Below are 21,312 nucleotides of genomic sequence, written 5' to 3' on the forward strand. Positions count from 1 at the left end.
ATTATCAATCCTTTCTTAAAAGAAGCAGAATGACTATTTTAATGTTAGAGCTATGCAGAAGAGTTTTAAATTCATTTCATCCTAAACTGTGAAACCCAACTGGGACCAATGAAACACCTACCTACACACAAATTAATACCAACTGGAAAGCTTAAACAAGTATCACAGTACTGTAATTAAATGTTTTCAATATCTAAAATTCCCTTTGACATTTTACATTCATCCAATATTTTAAAAACGTAACTTTTAGCTTAAATTAGCCTGATCAAAGATGTGAACAAAATGTTTACTTATTAAACAAGGGAAGAGGTGCTGTTAGGTCAAAATAAATTGGAACTTAATTAAGAAAGCCAAAGTTTTCTGAGTGGCATATGGATTCCATTACCGTGGGTGTTTTATAAACACTGCACAGATGTCTGGAGAATCTCTAAGAAATTTTAGCTGACATGCAGCCTATGCTCATGTAAACAATGCAAACACATCTCAATGGGAGACAAATCACAGTAGCATATTACTTACAAGTAAAACTTTAAGGCTACCAGGGATATTCAATTCTGACACTGCTCTCTAAGGAAAAAGGGAAAAGGTTTACAATTTTACCTGAATCTGAAAAGAGCCAAAGTAGAAGAAAAGGGTAAAAAGGCATAAGCAAGGAGGAAGGAGTTGCAAGGTGTATCTCAAAGACCTGCACACAAAACTACCTTAAAAGTCTCACCAGAGAGGGATACAATTCTTAGCTTACATTTAGTTAATAAAATGATCAAATGCTCATTGCGGGGGAAAAAAAGATGAGTAGGAAATGCGTGGGAAGGGAGGGAGGGAGAAACAGAGGGAAAGAGGGGAAGGTGAGGGGAAGGAGGTATTGACAAAATCCTTGGCAACACAAGGTTACTAAGCCTCTGAATACACTTGATGTGTAACACACTAAACCTGTTCCATAAAGTTATCGTTATTTTCTTTCATTCTTATTCCAAAAACGGTCCTTGATTTCAGTATCAGTATCAAAGCCAATCATTTAGCACCACTACTGATTAGATTAAGACCTGGAGACAGGACTAGTTCCAAGCTAATCCTGATGGATCTTTTGGCTTCATTTAGCGTGTAGTATTTCACTTTGTTTCTGGTTTTGCTTTTTAACATTCAAGAATCAACAGATGATTATCCGTTAAAGGTTCTAGAAACATCATCTGGGTGGGCAGCTCAACCATTGAACAGACTTAAGATAACCCACTCAGCACTTACTATGAATTCAATATAATTCTCATACCTTACTTTTCTAATTAAGGTTCACAGCAATAGGAATGGGTAATGCTAATTATCTAAGAAAATTTCCATATTTTTATAGGACTGTTTATGCTAGGAAGCAGAATGCAAAATGTGCATGAATTTTTAGATAAAAGAGAGGACCTTCTAAGAAAATAGGGCTACTCTGAACTATGCCTCAGGACCCCTGATGTACAAGTGCACTTCTTCAAATTCCTCCGCTGCCATTTGGGGTAAACTTGGAAGAAAGTGTTGAGATGACCCCTAACCCTTCACACTGCTTTCCTGCCACTGTTTATAACACTTTACTACTACTACAGATTTATAATCAAACACCCAAAAGGCAATACATCTAAACTTTAATTTAGAATGATACAAATTATTCTTCTAGAAATTTATTTCAAAAGCAGGACCTTGTAGCACATCAATATTCAAGTTTTGATGCTCTTATTCAAGTTTCTGAGTGAAACAGCATTAGCATGCTAATAAAAAACAAGGAAATATTATGATCTGGATATTTTTTCCTCAATAACCATTTTCTCCTTTAAATTTTGTCCTTTTAAACACAAAGTTATATTTCACTTTTATTCATTAAATTTAAATTCTGCTTTAAAATTTTTAACTACACACTTGGTCTATGGTACCAAAACCTAGAACATAAAACTCATAATGTGCTCAGATATGAACCGCTGAAGAATACAATTTCAGGTCTGGTAAACTAACAGCAAATGGTGCTTAGAGATTTGCTACCTGGGACTCACTGGAAACAGGTATTCAACTTACCTGGTGCTAATCCAGCAGCAGCAGGAGTCCCCATGGACGGGTGAGAGAACACTTGAGAGAAGGCAGACGCGTGTGACTGGGACGTGTTACTCAGCCTGGAGGTTGATCCTCCTTTGGGAATAAACTCACTTGCAGTAGGATTTGGTGTCTATTTGAAAATCAAATATAGTAAGTTAACACATTTTAAGCCCAAAAAAGACACTGAATTTACTAGGTATTATTCCACAGTACTCTATTTACCAAGTAAAATATTTTACTGAAAGGATTTACAGTGCTTTTTAGTTTCCACATTTTGGAGTGGGATAATTAAATTTCTGGAAGAAAAATTTTCCATCAAATTTGAAGGTTTTAATCATTTCACTTGGGGAATTTAACTTTGAAACAAGAAAATCTGCCTTTACTGTCAAAATACATCATTATCCAACCATCCTAATACTATATTTTAGAGAACTGGGAAGTTAAAACTACCTCAAAACTGAGCAAAAAGTTTCAAATTTAATATCTTTAAACCACTTCTACCAGGATAAAGGTCAAAACTGCCTTTATTCCAAAATTAATCACCTCCTCCTTTATAAGCACTTAAGACATCTCCCCAATAATATGGTGCCACTATTTAAATAACAGTAAAGATGAGAAAAACACTTAAATGTAAGGCAAACGTGAGAGGAATCAAGATATAAGAAAAATATAATAGAGTCCCCAATGTCTGCAAGGTATGGCATGTAACTTCTGCTTTATTAAAAATATTTTACAATGAGATTACATGAGAAAACCTTCCTCCCAGTTGTACGAAGGCACATTTTACCTAGTTAAGTGGCATGGTGCCTTTGGCATTAAGAACTACTAGCACATTATGAAACTGTAACTCAAATCCATAAATGGACTATATTTCATCCATCTGAAACAAATGTATATCCTAAATATTTTTCAGAAATAGTGATCCACATGTTTAAGTATAATGAAGATTCAATGACCATCGACATTGATATTTGAATTCAACTTCCAAAAGGGTTAGCCAAAGAGATAATTTAATATGTTCATACTTCAGCCCACATTTTCAGTATGTATGTGTACACACATACACACACATATATACAAACTAAATTTAAAATACACTGAACCACAATGAAAAAAATTAATCACTTAAAGTATTTCAGAACTGATCATTAGAATGGAAAAACACATTTCCATAGAAGGCATAAAATAAAAAGATGGGACTAATCACTGTACAATCCAAGGACAACTTCCTTATTTAAAATGAATGACATTTAAAATTGCCAAGTTAGAGTTCAAAATACGAGATTTGGAAAACAGCAAGTCTACAGGCTAATAACTCCATTGTAAACTCTAAAGCAAATGATATTTTACTAGTTATGTTCCAGCAAAAATTAAATACAAAGTGACAAAGTACAGAAAAAATGCTAATTTTTTATTAAAATATACTAGACAGAACCGGACACGACTGAAGCAACTTAGCAGCAGCAGCAGATAAACAGAGAACTTCTTTTACTGCCATATCTAAAATGTGAAATTCTGAAGAAAAAAAAGAATCCGAACTAAATCAAAATATATTTTCCAAAGGAAAAAAAAGTTCTCTCCTGTCAGTTATGTCTATTTTAAAATCTTCCAAATGCTCAAGTTTTCAAAAACACTGTCATCTTCTTTAAAAGTGTGGCCAATGAGCCCATGCATTTTATTGACGTAGTAATCCCTAGATATAAATGGTTATCAACAGGATCACTTCAGAGCTAAACCAGTGTGCACCAGTGAGTGCTAAAACTATTTTAGAAGAAGAAAGTCAAAAAAAATCAATCAGGTCACTTGGTTACAAGAGCTCAGAATGCCTAGGAGAGATGAGGACTTCAGGATTACAAGACTACTAGGAAACAGTAAATTTAGACAAAGAAATTTAAAGCTAATCTAATCCTGACACACAGAGATTATCTAGTTTCCATTTCATTTATACCTTACATTTACCATGAACAGGAGACTAATTACAAAGCTGAGTTTCTCTAAATCAAATCTATTTTAAATTCATCTTAAAGAGTATTTTTAAGGGATCCTATAAAGGAGAAAAAGGAGGGGAGTCTGTTTTACTTTCTCCAAATAAATTATATATAAAATGTCATTATAACAAATTATAGAGGGCCTTCAAATGTATTACAATAGAGATTATTAAAATTAACTATGAAAATTTATACTAAACTATAACTTTCAGGGATTCAACAACCAAAGATCCAAAAAACTCACCTGCAGTGAATTTTACTTAAAAAGTAAAAAGAAGGACCTAAAGACCTCCCTCCTTTTTTCCCTGATTTAAGATGGCGAGGCCTTTATTTCTCTTGGGTAGGTAGTTTGCAAGTTTATTTCAGATGAGTTTATTTGAGATGTGAGAAAAGGCTAAAGGATTTAAATGGCAGAAAAAAGAATTACACAGTATATAACACACACACACACACAAAAACAAAATCTAGGAATAAGAGAGCAGACTACTATTATTAACAGATAATACAAAGTCCTCTAGCCAGATGAGAGAACTATCAAAAATACTTAATGAGAAATTACTGTAGAAAGGAGAATACTTTTTCATGATAAAATTAGTTAAAATAATAAGTGCAATAAAAAGATGTATTCTTAAAACCACTTTAATATAACTGGTTTATAACAGAAATAAGTTTTATAAAATAACAAAATAGCATAGGCACACACCTTTAACACATTAAAAAGAATATTTTTTTAGAGCTAAAGCAAAACTGGTAACTAAAACTAGTATCTTGTTAAAATGTAATCTCTGTTAACCAGAAAATAAGCAATTTATTTCAGCTTTAGGAAGTGAAGGTTATGTAAAAGAAGACTCAAGGATTTGGGTTATATAAATTTGTCTAACTTCAACAACACTAAAGAGAATGGAATAAATGAGAAGCGTAATAGTAGGGGAAAAATCAAGGTTTTATTATTCCTGCCTGATGATTCAGACAAGCCTGTCATAACTCTCCAAACGTGCTCCTATTATATTAAACTTGTGGGTTTTCTAACATACATATTATTTCCATTCATAATTTATCATTTCTATTCATATTTTAAATCCTAATTTTCATTCATATCTTACACAGCTCTAAGTAAGTGTACATTTGAGGGGGGAAAAAAATCAATGTTTATATAAGTCAAATAGCAAACATTCGTGCAGTAAGAATTTATCAATAGAGTTTTGGGTTCTCACACACTTAAATTCACACTGCAACTCTCACACCCAAAACAACCAAGTGCATTTAGTGAGTTCTTCAAACTGGGACCACCCCCAACATCTGGATATGACCCCTGCCTATACTCTTCAGACAGAAGTATACGAAGAGGCCTGACCTTTAGCTTGAAAAGCAATGTTGCAGTTATTAGCATTATATATATTTTAAATGAAATAATAATGCTTCAATTCACAGATCCCAACCAAAATGATAGAATATGTCCTATTTTACAAATGATGGATAAAGTTATTTTTGTTTTTTAACAAATGAAGCAATTCTTTTTTTAATTTGGCTGTACCAGGCAGGTCCTAGTTGTGGAATGTGAACTCTGGGTTGCAGCATGCGAACCCTAGGGTGCGGCATACAAACTCTTGGTTGCAGCATGTGGGATCTAGTTCCCTGACCAGAGATTAACCCAGGCCCCCTGCATTGGGAGCTCAGAATCTTAACCACTGGACCACCAGGGAAGTCCCACAAATGAAGTAATTTTTTGATGATGTTTCTAGTTTATAACTTTATGCTTTCCTACTATCATATTATTTCATGGAAACTGTTCCTTTTAAAGTATAATTCAGTATTTAATAGTCTGTTGCATTCCACTACAAACAAGAGTACTTACCAAGAACACAATAAATTAGTCCCATGAACTAAGAGACTAATTTAATAAATAGTGAAACAATAAAAAGTTCAGCCATTAATTTTTTTTATTAGAATGACAGGAAGAGGTTTATACTGAATAAAAACACAACATAAAATATTACTTAATATTTCACTGCAAACCTACCAAAAGATCTGTTGAATAAAGAAAGTTGTCTTAAGGTGATGTGATGAATGATTGAGAAATCACCACTATTTCTGAATACTGGTCAGGCTTTTTAAAAACACAATAAACTCATAAAACTGTAAAATGCCTTCCACAATGCTGCTCCTTGTAATGAACTCCATTTGCTTTACCACTTATTGGCTTCACAAGCTCCTCTCAGTAATCTTTCTACTCTCCGAATGAAATATAAATGAACTGGTAAAAGTTTCTCAACAGCTTTATTTAAATATAATGGACAGAGGATAAATCACACATATTTCAGGGTAAACTCTGTTAACTCTTGACATCGGTGGACCACCGTTACCCAAATCGAGGAGGACTGCATCCATCACGCCCAAAAAAGCTCCCGTATGTCTGTATGAAACCCATCCCTCCTGTTCCTCTCTGCTCCGCTGCTCTCAACTCCAGGCAACCTCTGATAAGCTTTTTGTCACTAAAGACTAGTCTGGATGTTCTAGAATTTAGTATGAATGAATCTTACATATGTAGATATGTACATATGTACTCAGTTTTTACTACCTTCTTTCACTTCACATCATTAAGATTCATCCTTTCTATGCTTTCTTTGGATTTAATTTGTTCTTCTCTTTCCAGTTTCTTAAGCTGAGTTCACTCTTTCGAGAACCTTTCCAACACAGGCATTTAGTGCTATAAATTTCCCTCCCATTACCGCTTCAGTGACACCCACACCAGTTGGCATGTTTTTATTTTCATTCAATTCAAAACACTTTAAAATTTCCCTTCCTAATTCTTCTTTGACACATGTCAAAGAAGTGTGTTATTCAGTCTCTGGATACTTGAAGATTCTCCAAAGATCTGTTGGTGGTGGTGGTAGTTTAGTCACTAAATACTATCTAACTCTTGGGACCCCATGGACGGTAGGCCACCAGGCTCCTCTGTCCATGAGATTCTCCAGGCAAGAATACTGGAGTGGGTTGCCATTTCCTTCTTCAGGGGATCTTCCCGACCCAGGAAATGAACCCAGGTCTCCTGCATTGCAGGCAGATTCTTTCCCAACTGAGCTATAAGGAAAGCCCCCAAAGATCTGTAACTGGCTTCTAATTTAATTCTACTGTGGTCAGAGAACACATTAGCATGACCTGAACCCTTTTAAATTTACTGAGATTTGTTCCAATTGGTTGTTCTATCTTGGTCAATATTCTGTGGTCACTTGAAAAGAATATTCATTATGCTGTTGCTGGACACAGCGTCCTACAAATAAACTGATAAGAGTTGTTAAGGTCTCCCATCTTCTTACTGATTTTCTTTCTCTTCCATTATTGACAGAGAACTGAAGCCTCTACCATTATGTATTACAGATTTGACAGTACAAATACGTAACCTACCACTGCCTATCTTAGTCCGCTAGGCCCACAACAGAACAGCACACACTGAGCGGCCTGAACAACAGAAACTTATCTTCTCACAGTTCTAGAAAACGAGAGTCCAAGATGAAGGAGCCAAGAGGGTCAGTTTCTCCTGAGGTCACTCTCCTTGGTTTTCAGAAAGCCATCCTTTCACAGTGTCCTCACTGAGACAAGTGTTTCCTGTGTGTGTGAAAGCCTGGTATTTCTGCATCTACTTACAAGAACACCAATCATACTAGATTGCGGCCCATCCCTACAACCACATTTAACCTTACTTAAATCTTTAAAAGCCCATTTCCAAATACTGTCACATTAAGGGAACTTAAAAAAAAAAAAAAACAGCGAGGGCTTAAACATGAGAATTTGGGGAAGACGTGATTCGGTATATAACAACTACTTAATACTTTTGAGTTTTAAACTACTTCAGATATAGTATAACATGGTAACAATATTAAACTTCCATTTCTCCGCTCCCAGACTCTGCTATAATCATCATATATTTTACTTCTACATATACCATAAACCCTACAGTACACTATTACCATTTTTGCTTTCAATGGTCAATTATCTTTCAAAGAAACTTACAGAATAAGGGGGAAGTTCCTTACGTTTACTTATGTAGTTACTATTTCCAGTTTTCTTCATTTCTTTGTACAGATCCAGATTGCTCAGAGTATTTTCTTCCTTCTATCTGAAGTACTGGGTTGGAGAATAAAGTCATTTGAGATGTTCCATAAAAGGAAAAACTGAATGAACTTTTTGGCCAACCCAATACTTTAACGTCTATTAAAGTACACATCTATTGCTGATGAATCTTTTCAAGTCTTGCATGTTTAAAAAGGTACTTATTTTGCTTTTTAAGAAATTGTAATTTTGAAGTAATTCCATCTTTCCCCAAAGATATCATCCTACATAACCAGAGTATATTTTCAAAATCATAAAATTAACAACATGTAACTGTGGAAAGTGTAACTAAGCTGCACATTTTATTCAAAATTTCACATCTTTAAATGCACTCATGGGATTGCATTCTCATATTTTTCCCAGGAATAGAATTCTAAGTTGACATTTTTTTATCTTCCTGTATTTTAATTGCTCCACTGTCTTATGGCTCACATTGTTTCCAACAGGAAATATGCTGTTATTTATATCTTTCTTCCTAAAAAGTGAGTATCTTTTCCCCGCTGGCTGCTCATATGGTGTGCCTTAGTGCAGGGTGCACTTTCCCCTGTCTCCCCTGTTTGTTTTGTGCCTGTGTTCACTGAGCTCATGGATCCGTAGGCTTACCATTTTCATCCAATTTGGATGATATCTGTCTTTTTTTTTGGCCCACTATTTCTCAAAGTATCTTTTCTGTGTGCCCTATGCTGCTTCAGGGAGTAAAACAGTGTGTCAGCTTCATGTTCTCCCATGGCTCATTTTTTCTCTGTTTTTTGGACAGTTTCTAGCACTATGTCTTTCAGTTCACTAATCTTTTTCTATACAATATCCAATCTGTCACTGCTGCTGCTGCTAAGTCAACTTCAGTCATGTCTGACTCTGTGTAACCCCATAGACGGCAGCCCACCAGGCACCCCCGTCCCTGGGATTCTCCAGGCAAGAACACTGGAGTGGCTTGCCATTGCCTTCTCCAAGGCATGAAAGTGAAAGTGAAGTCGCCCAGTCGTGTCCGACTCTTAGCGACCCCATGGACTGCAGCCTACCAGGCTCCTCCGTCCATGGGATTTTCCAGGCAAGAGTACTGGAGTGGGGTGCCATTGCCTTCTCTGAATCTGTCACTAATTACATCAAATACATTTTTCATTTCAGACACTGTAGTTTTAAATTTTAGAAGTATGATTTTAATTTTTTAAAATGTTTTTCATGTCTGTACTAACATGTTTAATCTTTTCCCCAGTTTCCTGAACACATGAAATATAGTTATAAACTATTTATGTATTATGATTTTGATTTCTCAAATTTTGTTGTGCTTTCTACTAAACAGATAAATTATTTCACAACCATCCTTTTGATAATGGCAGGTATCTTTGAAGCATCAAGTCATAGAGTCTATTCTACATCCTAAATATTTCTCAAATTCAACTACAGCCCCCCATGTCACTGTCAGTACCCCAGTCTAGGCCACCATCATTCCAATGAACCAACTTGACTCCAGTCTTACTCAATTCCAATTCATTTTCTACTTTTAGCCAGGATAAAAGAAGTATAGAAAAGCAGAAAAAGAAAAGAAGAAGAGGGGGAAAAGGAAGGAAAAATGGGAAGAAAGAAAGAGAAGGAACGGTTTTATTAATAACTTAACTGCTGAAATCCAATCAGGCTGATCAGATAAAGTCTCCACAATCTTTGACTGAATTAAATCATTAAAAGAGAAACTGAGCTAAAATGCTGATATTAATCTCAGCCATATCTACTTTTCTCAAAAACCTATGAAACTCCAGGAGATAGTGAAGGACAGGGAAGCCTGGCGTACTGCAGTCCATAGGGTCAGAAAGAGTCGGACACAACTTGGTAACTGAACATCGTCATGATTCCAATCGCCCATCTTTACTATTCTTCCCTCCTTAGCGTGACAAAGGGGCCCAGGTGGAACTAATTCAAAAGATTAAAGCCTAAGGTAGAAGAGAGTGTATGTGTGTGTTGCAGGACACAGAAAAATGAATTAGGTGGAAAAGTAGAAGAGGGGATACTGATAAAGAGAGCAAAAGGCAAAAATAGGCAAGAATTTTGCCTTGATAAAATTATCTAAAAGGTATAAAAAGATGAGACCTATAGACATAAAGAGAAGCACTATTCAGAGTTATTTTTACCTGTCTTCAGTGTTCATAAATAACACAGAAGAAAGAGGAACAGGGTGAGACAGAAAGGAGAAGTCAATGGCTAACCAGAACCTCCATGTTCACATTTCCACAAGTTGTTTTTTTTTTTTTTTTTTGCCTTAATGGGTTATTTCTCCATATTTCAAGCATATCCAAATATGGTCAATTTAAAATTTATCAAAATAAACTCAACTTCTGGGTGATTCAGAAACTGATCTATTTAAGAGCCAAGTTGCATCTTTAAAGTTAGAAGTTAACATATAACACTACTACTATTGTGAAAAATAGTCTAGATTCACAATTTACAAATTTCCTGAAGCAAACTGGGCCTTCTGATAAAAGACCTCAATAGAGGACATATGATCTTCTAAATAAGTCAGATTCAAATTGGTGGGGACAGCGAAGGACAGTTGGTTACTAGTGCCTCCAAGAGATTCATGCCATTCTTCTTTTAAGTATAAGTTCTCCTACTAATAATTTGACTATCTTAAGGGGAAAGTTGGTAAAGAATCTGCCTGCAATTCAGGAGACCTGGGTTAGATTCCTGGGTTGGGAAGATTCTCTGGAGAAAGAAACGGCAACCCACTCCAGTATTCCTGACTGGAGAATTCCATGGACAGAGAAGCCTGGCAGACTACAGTCCATGGGGTTGCAAAGAGTAAGACACGACTTAGCGACTAAACCACCACCACCACCACCAAGGGGAAAGTAGCAGGTGTATGTCAGAACCTCAACTAGTAATAAGCCTTACGTATGAGGCAGTTAAATTAAAAAATTTCCATGAATCAGCTTACAGTCATTCTCCCTATATAAGAGTGTGAAACTACAGGCACATAGATTTCCAAAGGGGCTCACTAGTTCATCTTTCACAACCTCTGTCAGAAATGGTTAACACTGTTCTTGAGAATAGTTTGATACTATGAATCAAAATAAAACACAAACAGGAAAAAAAATCACACAAGCAGAAAAGATTCCAGTTAGCACATTTTTAAAAATGATTTTTAAAAAGGGGTGGGGGGAGGTATAACTAAAATATCTCTCAAAAAAGATCTAATTATGTACATTATGATACATACAGATTATGGTACGCATGTGTGCAGCCATTAGAAGTCATGGGAAATGATACATTTTTATTTACCATGAAAAGAAGCCCATACCACTATTGAGAAAAGATAAAATAAAATTAGGCTACAATACAGCAATTATGCTAAGTTGCTGTTTGTAACATGGTATGCATATGCCTAAAAGAAAGGGCGGGGGAGGGAGCAGGAAGGGAGGATGTTTCTATGTGCAGGGGCACAGGTGTGTAAAAGGATTCTAACAATACATGCTCACTAAAATGACAAAAGAGATTGTATCTCTAGGTGGTGAGGAAACTTGGGACATTTTTGCTTCCTCCTTTGTACCTCTCTGTAGTATCTGAAGTTTTTTCAATAAGCATATATAATTTTTACAAAAACGTTTTAAGAAAGTTTAAGTTATAAATTATGAAGCCACATATACCATTTCCTTTTCTTTACGTATCATCATCTCTGAATCTTCAGAATTCACAGAGAATATGCAATATTCAAATTGAGACCAGGAGAACCAATGGATATAAAAAAGCAAAATCTTCATCCGGAGGACAGAAGGCATTTAAAGACAAAAATGAATGAAACGTTCCTCTTCCATTAAGTCATTTACTCGTCAAAGTTCTCCAATGACAGTAATCATTAACCACCATAGAGGCATTCTCAATATTCTATACCTAGTTAATTCTTAATACTACTCTTCCTGTTTGTCAATTATCTCAATAAAGTTGGAAAAAAAATAGCATTCTCCCTAAAAGAGCCAAAAATGTCCACTTAGGTCAGTTAATGAATAGTCCAGAAGAGAGTGAGATCATCGCCACATTCCATGGAGGCAGTAATTACTCTACACAGCTATAACCATCTTGTGCACTTACGTACATCTTCTATCCAGGACTAGGTAAAAGGAAAATCTGTCACATTTCATAGTAAGATTTACTTAGAGGCATTCTCTCTAACCAAGAATCCTGCCATATTTAATAACAAAATTTAACATATATTAAGACTTTTCAAAGATTTTTCCATAATAGTATTTTATGTCATGAAACTATATATTTATCTCACCAGATAATCTTTAATTCAGGTTAATTTATTCAGTTAGCTGAATAATAAAAAACACTCGACACTGTGCTGGGCACTGTACGAGGCACTGTAGAGAACAAAATACCTGAAACACAGGCTCTATGTTCTAGAAGTTCACAGGCTGGCATTCCACAGGTACAGAATGTACCAGAACCCAACATTCACAAGAGGTCAGAACATCCATGTATCTAAAAAGATAGTAAGTACCTACACAATGCCATTCACTGCTAGCCTGTAAGTTATACATACACTAATGACCACGATGTGAAGTGCTATGGAAAAGAGCACAAATGCTTCATGCTGTCTAATTAGGTCCTAAGACCATACGTTTGAATCGAATCCTAAAAGACAAGTTTGCTGAGTCAAGACAGATAGAGGGCACTCACAGCAAGCAGAGAGCATGTTCGAAGGCAGAGGTAGGAAGCGCATGCTTCTCTCCATGGCACCGCAACCAGTTCAGGAGGTCTGCAGTGGTGACCTACCTTTCTGAGAGATTCTGATCGGACAAGAAACAAGACCAGATAGTCACCCAGGTAGTGCTTTGAAAGAAAAGAAATCGGGAATCAGGAATCAGGAAACCAGGTAAGAGATTACAACAGTAACAGTCCAGGTAACAGGTGAAAGTGAGCCTAAACTGTACCGTGCCAACACTAACAGGGAAGAGAATGTCAAGGCAGCACAATCAACAGACCTTAGTGGCCAAAGAGTGGGAGCTATGAAGACAGAAGAATCAAGGAGAGCTCACAAATTAGACAACTGGGTGAAATCAACAATCAAGACAGAGCAGACAGTGTGTACACGTGTGTGAGTGCAAGAATAGATGTGAAGTAAAAGATTAAAAAGTATTCAATTTAGACTCAGTGACTGTTCAGTGTTACGCCATAGAGATGAGGATGTTCAGAAGCAGCTAATATTCACAGTAAGTGCGGAGGACTGAGAGGATACACACACACACAAGTCAGGTGTGACGGAGGCACTGGAGATCGCCATGTGCAGAGAAAGGAAGAGGGTCAAGAAAAGAAAGACAGAACCAGGGAGAGCTCCTGAGGGCATGGCAAAGGACACGAGGTCCCTGGAAGACACTAATAAAGGATAGTTTCAGAGTGGAGACAACGACAGTTGCAAAGAAAGAGAATGAATGACAATGTCAGATGTGACAGAGGTCAAGTAAGTGCTGTGACTTCTGGTCACTATATACACTTACCAAAAAAAGAGTCTCAACAGTGATAAAAGGGAAAGATAAAACACTGAGAATTAAGGGATGAATGCCAGGTGAAAAAGTAACAGCAATAAGTAGGAAGCAGCTCTCAAACTCTATCACACAGTTTCCCAAACGTACTGACAACAGAATATTTCCTCATGTAGCATTCCTTGGTCCTGGAAGACCAAGCTGGGAAGAAATCAATGTCAAGAAATCACTGTCCAAAACTGAAGAGGGATAAATAATGAAATAAACTGCTTAAGGGGGCTAAAGACAGGTTCTGAAGGAGACAGTCAAGGAACACTTCTTTCTCTACAATAGAAGGAAAAATTGTAAGAAAGGGTATAAGTGAAAGTGTTTTCCATAGGTAGAAAGCCAACATACGAAGCAATTCACTCTCAATGACCTCTTTTTTCCCTTCTCTGAAGAACACAAGTCATTTATTCAAAAGTGATAGAGAGGATGAATGGGTGTGAGGTGAATGATAAAGGTTTAGAATAGCAGCTGAAGAGAAGAAGAGGAAAAAAGAAGAGGATCTGGGATGGGCTGTGGGTCAGAAAGCAGAACACATACTGTCATGTCATTTCAGCTATCTCACAGTTCTATAACTTTTCAAAGTCCTGAGGAATCCTGATTAGATAGACTGAAGCCTCACTCATAAATCTCAATCCACTCCATCTAAAGCCCAAAGAATCCCATTTCCTGGGCATGAGACTAGAAATCTCCTGAAATAACACCAAACTCAGTAACTAAAGATTGAAGCACATGCAGTAAGTTACCAAACCTCCCTGGGTTGTAAAAGCATCAGTAACAAGCAACTAGAGTTCACAGCAGAACTTGAAGGCCAAGAGATTTTAATGTAAGCATTCTTACAAACTAAACACAAGAAATAAATACCATTCAATCCGACCACAAGGGAAAAAACACCATCAAAAGAGACATTGACAAGTATGAATCTACTAATATACCCAACAGTCCCACAGCTTTCATTCATTTCCATCACTTCAGGGGTAAGGCTAAAATAACAATAATATTAATAATTTTTGATTCATAACCCCACTATTTCCAAAAGTCAAAGACAAAATGAGTATGACTTTATGTAACACATCGTTACTTTTAGGTAAATCTTAGCATGCAATACCCTGAGAAATTTATAAAATCACACCTTTCCCATCCTTTCATTCAAGTTGACATCTAATAATATGAAGGCTGGGAACACACTGTTACCCTTCAAAAAAGCATTTTTAAAGGAATTACTTTAACTATTCAAGTGTATCAGCATCAAAATAACTCTTAAAAGACACAATATCACAGCCTCTTTCCATATATACCATAAGGCCATGCATATCTGAATATAAACGACAAATACCACCATAAATAAATAGAAACAAACACCAAATTTAGAAGTGATGAGGTCAAACTGGAGGAATGAACACTTATTTAATATCTACTATACAAACCATAGATTCAAATAGAAATTTGAATCCTCACAACAATTCTATAAGGTAGGTGATAAAATATTTCAATCCTGAACAATGGCCTTTGAACTGTGTAATCATAGTGCAAATGAAAAAAATCTCAATTTCACATACAGATTGGTCAGGCAGAGGAATGGGCAATCAACCTGGACAGAGACTAAGGAAAGATGAAAGTGAACTTGGACTTCAGTGAAATAAACAACTGCTGATGCCGAGTCTCGGTTGACCCTCCGTCTACAACACCTGTTTGGTGTTCAAGCTGAGGCCATAAGAAAAACACAGAGTTTTGTCAACAACGTTGTCAAGAAATAAGACCACTACCAGGTTGAAAGACTGAAAACTATCAAGAATATACCAATAATGTTAAATTTTTAATTAAAAAAATAAAAGATCCTCTAAGATAGTAAAAGAAATCACCACCCTATGTTCTAAATCAATTATGATAATTAAATAATAGTAACATACAGTGGCTATAAATCCCAGACAACCGATGATCAATTTTTCAAAACACATAAAATTCTCAAACTACTACAAATTTCACATATTGCCTAAGAAAGGAAAATTAAACGTGACACTTAGAATCAAGCAGAATACCTTAAGGGTACAAAAATAAACATATGCCTAATCACACATACTTATAATTCAGTTGGAAAAGACAAACAGATGAAGAAGTTTAAAACAGAACGAAATAGCAGTTAAATAACATCAAGTACTGTGAAAACAGTAAAAAAAACAAAACAAAACAAAAAAAAACCACTTTTTTTTTTTTTTAACGTGTTTGAGCAAGTATTTACAGAAAAGGTAGCATACTTTAAAAGGAAAAGGGAGGAAAGTTTTTTTAGGCTCAACTAACGGCAATACAGAGATAAAAAGGAACTGAGAACTGGCTGTGTATTTTGTATTATATGAGGTATGAAAGATTTCATATGATTAGAATTTTAGTGTATGTGGACAGTAAAGAGAGACAGCCCAGAAAGACAGAATAGATCCTGAAGGGATTTAAAAAAATTATCCAGAAAATAGACTGAGGGTATTAAACTATGTTAGCTGTGTTAAAGTAAAAGTAAAAAAAAAAAAAAAAAAAGGCAAGGAAGAAAAAGATACTGTGGAATTTTAAGGAATGGGGATTACAGGCAGACAACATAGCAGGAAAATATCAGGAGTTAAAATTTAATAGATCTGGGCAAGAATCCCAAGTGTTATCACTTACAGTAAGAACAATAAGCCTTTTCTAAGTTGCAATTTACATATTTTTTAAATGGGGGATAATATGTCATTATTGTGGTAAAGCCTTAATATGATGGCAAACGTAAATTGTCCAATGTATCATCTTTCAATTAATGGGTAGTCAAACCCCAGAGGAGTCTCCTCATTATAAATGGTAGAAATGGGAAATGACAGGGTAGAAATGAAGCTATGTACTCTCAATGACTGGGATGATGATAAAGTCACTGACTCAAGAAGGAATATAAAAAGAATATAAAGCAGCAGTATATGTGAAGAAGAAAAAAACACACTTGGTTTTAGGCAGGCCGAATCTTCAGTGACAAAGGGGTACACCTCTACATGCAAAGATACCAGAAGGCACCAAGATGTGGGTCTTGAACTGAGAAGTCCAGTTATAATACAAATAAAAATTTAAGAATCTTAAATACAGGGCAGAGCAGAGAACAAGTGAGCCGAGAACAGGAGCTCATAAAGAGCAAGGATGAAAGAGAGTCAAGCATGCACAAGGGAAAGAGACTGAAATGAAAAGGTGGCCTGCAGTACAAAGTACTGGGTGAGACCGCTGGGGGTGGTGACTAAGGAGACCTCTGAAACTTTGAGGGTGTCTTGATGCCTTCTGGTATCTTTGCATGTAGATGTGTATCCCTCTGTCACTGAAGATTTGGCCTGCCTACAACCAAGTGTTTTTCTCTTCTCCACATATAAAAATTTCTGGCAAAATTTTGATCCACCAAACTACAAGCATGGAAGGGATAAATGGGTTTCAAAGAAATCAGAGAAAAGACTAGACTCTATTTCAACCCCACAGAAGCAGTAGTGGAGATCAGATAGATATTATCAATATTTCAAACAGCCATGTGAAAAATAAATATAGCCTCCACCATAGCTCCGTATTAGCTACCTCCACAGTATACGAAATTTTCAGTTTCTTTGATCCTCTAGTTAGTATAATCTGTATTTTAGAAGAATCACTGTTTAACAAATGTTGTGTGTTCAGTAGAGTCTTTAATATCACAAGATTCTGGGTAGAAAATAAAATATATAAGTAGCAAAAGGCTGGAAAATCACAGGACTCGAATTGGAGAACAAATGCAATTATGAATGATCCAGGTAGAAACTTTCAGAGGAAGTTTTCGTTGTCACTTTAGGTTTTTGTTTAGTTTGGGGTTTGGTTTGGTTTTTTGTTTTGTTTTCAGAAGTAAAAAAACTTCTTTTTCCAAAATCTGTCTTCCAAAAAGATGTTGGGTCAAGATTAAGGAAATGTAAAGAAATATCTAAAGTTCCAGAAAGAAAGGCAGTGAAGTTAACTGTCACCGAGAAAAAAAGAGATGAATCATGAGGGAAAAAAGACGAACCTTACAAATACGGTGGAGTCACACATAAGCTACATTCCGTGCCTACACGCAGTAGAGCTAGAACTATGTTACACATATGTGAAGAGATTCTGAAGCCTGACACACATGGCTTCAAATTTCTGCTTCTCCACTGACCATTGTTTAACCTTAACATTACTTAGCTTCTCTAAAAATATTTAACTTAACAATAACAACTGTCCAATAAGAGACCAAAAGAGACAAAATACATAAAGAGCTTAGTGCAGTGTCTGGCACAAGGTAACCATTTAAAAAACACAACTATAATTCTAAAATAAAATACAAATAAATATTTTTCTGACCTTAGGATTGGAAGACTTAAGCTTTGAAAGAAAGGAAACAAATGAAACAGGAAAGATGAATATATCTATAAAGATTTTTATATGTGAAAAATCTAAACTACCTAAAAGTAAACAAACATACAAAATTAAAAAGAATCCATATAGAACTGATTTATGTAAGCTACTTTTCTTATAGAACAAAAAAAGATAAAGACTCCAATGGAAAAGAAAACTTCACTGACATACTCTTTGCTCTCTGAATAAACAGTACCAGGTACTCAATCTAGGAATCCACAAAGACAGTAATAGACACCACATGACTAATACTGTAAGGTACCACTGTCCCTCCAACATCAGACTAAGCTAATAAGGCATTCCTCATGTCCCTTAAAAGTGGGAAAAAAAAGAAAAAGAACTATTTTAACTATTTGAAGCACAAAGTACTATTAGTATTTGAAGTATTAGATTCAGATAACATCAATTCAGTCTTTAACACACTGAATGCAAATCTATAACTGTGTGTTAGTTGCTCAGTCATGTCTGATTCTTCGAAACCCCATCGGGTGTTGCCCACCAGGCTCCTCCATCCATATGATTCTCCAAGCAAGAATACTGGAGTGGGTTGCCATTTCCTTCTCCAAAATCTATCACCAGCTTTTTAAATTAAAAATAAAGCATAACTCTAGCTAGCACATATTCTTATACTAACCTAATGATTTTTCAAGCTATGCTAAAAAGAGGTACCTCAAAACTACCACTGAGATAAGGGGGAAGGACAGCCGTGGGCAGATGGGGCAGTCAAGTGGCCGTGCCTCTGCATTACCCATGTGTCCCCTGAAACCAACATAAATTGGGACCCAATTTATTTTCAGGCTTTCTTTTTAAAACTGAAGACTAATTCTAACACTAACCACATCAAATCCTCTCCTGATCTCAAAAACAAAAATTCAGTAAACTATATTCTTATTCACAATTGACATATCCCAAACTTTCCACTGAAGATTTTAAGTATTTGATTATGTGGACCCCCCTGCCACTTTCCTATTTTTCCTTATATTTAGAAAAAACACTACCAAAGTATCAGTGACATGTGCAGTATTTTCAGGATAACTTTTATTTCTGTGCCCAAGGCAGTACAGACACTGATATGGTATTAACATTAAACAGACCAAAGTACTATGAAACCTCTTCATAATACAAAGCTGGTGACAGAAATAAAACCAAGTTGTTAACTTTGTAATACCCTTTCTGAGTGTGATGTGTATATGTGGAGTTACAGACTTTGGCTAGCAATATATGAAAAACAATACACTTACTCAGGGAGTTTGGGATGAAAGATATTCTACTTCCAGCCAAACTGAAATTTTGATTAGTAGAGCTATCCATTTTATACAATTACCAACGTCTTTAAATGAGACTATAATCCAAATTAAAATGGAATATGATCCAAGCTATTCAGCGGGTACTTCAGATTCACTCATATGAGACCTAGCCTGTGAGTTATAAAAATTCATTTTCATTAGCACAGAAAATGCAAAGACTGAAATGCATCTATGACAACATACTGTTGAAGTTGGTTTCAGAGCCAACACTTGACAAGCTTGTGTAGACACAATTTTTAATCTAGTTAAAAATGTACAAAAAGACAACACATAGAGCTTTCTGTTATTCGGATTCCAAATAAATGAGATTTTCTGTAATCAGTTTTATAATATGACTTTTTAATGTAGTACCCTGAACAACTTTGTGTATTAAAAATAAACTGCATTGTTAACAAAATCCAACAGGAAAAACTAAATTTAATAAAAGAATAGGAACATAAAAGCAGAGAAAGTGCAAAAAAGCCACAAAACAAAATCATAGTTAATGGGCCACTAATTTTACTTCAGTCAAAAAAAAAACCTAAGTACATCAGCTAAGCCATCCAATCTCATACCCACCACCCCACACAGACACAGAAAGCAGCCAAAATATTCACTTTCAAAAATGTCTAAAAAAAGTATTTTTACCTGTAAATTGTTTTCTGTGACTCTGTTCCACCAAACCATATTGATGGGTACTCCTGATTTACACCTGTCAGCAAGGCAGCCAATAGGGTTCTTTGCTTTTCGTGCCTTTGATCCCATCGGAACTAGCCTCTCCTCCAGCATCCCCAGGCGATACTTCCTTGGCTAGGAAAAAGAAGGAAAGAAACCAAGCCACTCCTAACAACCCCCACACTAATCTAAGCTAGTAACTAACACACAGAAGGTATCAGGAATGGTGGACTAGGAAACAAGTACAATTACTGAGACACTCCCTCTAACATCCTTAAAAGCCCCACCCACCATTCCCCATCCCCACCCCAGAATACACACATCTCCAAAAGAACCCACAGTCCTAACAACAATATTACAGAAAACAACAGATGTTTTAGTGAAATCCATTATAATCTGAGTTTATTAAGACTTTAATGAACAGAAATTAACTTATCAGCAAAGTAAATGCTTTCCAAATTTTTTCCACTGGCACTTACCTATGCTCAATGCAATATGAAGAAATGGCTTCAAGGGCACAAAATACAGTTAAAAAAGTTCTTCATGCTGTATCTTTTTCTGCTCCCCATCTCACTACCTTATTTCCTACTGAGAATCACTCACTTAAAAGAAGCAGCCAATTTCTAAGGAATGGACTTTTTGGGTTTTTTTTAATTTTTAAAAATAAAACTAGGGCAGAGTACCAATTGATCTGTTATAAGGCGTTCTTCAACTTGTACTCAATGAAAAGAAATAATCTCAGACCTTAAAAAAATACACAAATTTCAGTGGTCTTATAAATCTCAGTAATTTGAACAGATTGATACTAAATAAACCATCTAATAAGGGCAAGAGTCATTGGATAATATTATAATAAAGGTAGTAAATAATTTTAATAGTGGTTGGCAGGGTTTTTTATATAGTTAATAACGGTTTCCACCATCTTCCCTCTTTTAATTATAGCAGATCTATACTAAATTGCATCTTAAAGAGAAACTGCCATTTTTTTTCCTTTAAGGAAAAAAACATATTTTCTTGGGAAGGTATCTAATTTAAAACTTAAAATCTGTCTTTACTCATTGTTCTGTCTCAAGACTGCAGAAGTAAATAGTTAAAATTAATTTTCTTCAAAAATTAAACTTAGAAAAGCAACTAGACTACCCATCTACCCAATAATTACAGCAGTGGGTAAAGTTTCATGAAGCCACAATAATTCCACCTCTGTGCAATCTTGAGCCAATTCAATTACTCTCTGTGTTGACATCACAGACAACTTTTGTGAATGAGAATAGA

At 35.6% G+C, this 21,312-nt stretch overlaps 1 protein-coding gene across 39 annotated transcripts in view; it reads right to left on the reverse strand.

Moving 5' to 3' along the window:
- Positions 1-21,312, reverse strand: part of PAN3 (poly(A) specific ribonuclease subunit PAN3) — a 123,498-nt gene that overhangs the window by 58,573 nt on the left and 43,613 nt on the right. For 18 of the 39 annotated variants that reach the window (XR_015138153.1, XR_015138158.1, XR_015138155.1 and 15 more), the window contains exons 5-6: positions 20,014-20,175; positions 2,047-2,194 (exon numbers count right to left, since the gene is read on the reverse strand). The exons of 4 other annotated variants lie outside the window; for them this stretch is intronic. Coding sequence is in view for 26 of the 35 variants with exons in the window: in XM_086329574.1 (XP_086185700.1) it covers positions 2,047-2,194; positions 20,014-20,175 (310 nt within the window). In the remaining 9 variants the exon portion in view is untranslated. The remainder of the gene's footprint in view (positions 1-2,046; positions 2,195-20,013; positions 20,176-21,312) is intronic. 17 more of the 39 variants (XR_015138157.1, XR_015138159.1, XR_015138156.1 and 14 more) reach the window with 1 other exon arrangement.

Source organism: Bos grunniens, chromosome 12, assembly GCF_055505025.1.
Source record: "Bos grunniens cultivar Pamir isolate PY7600 chromosome 12, Bosgru_T2T1.0, whole genome shotgun sequence".
Taxonomy (NCBI): Eukaryota; Metazoa; Chordata; class Mammalia; order Artiodactyla; family Bovidae; genus Bos; species Bos grunniens.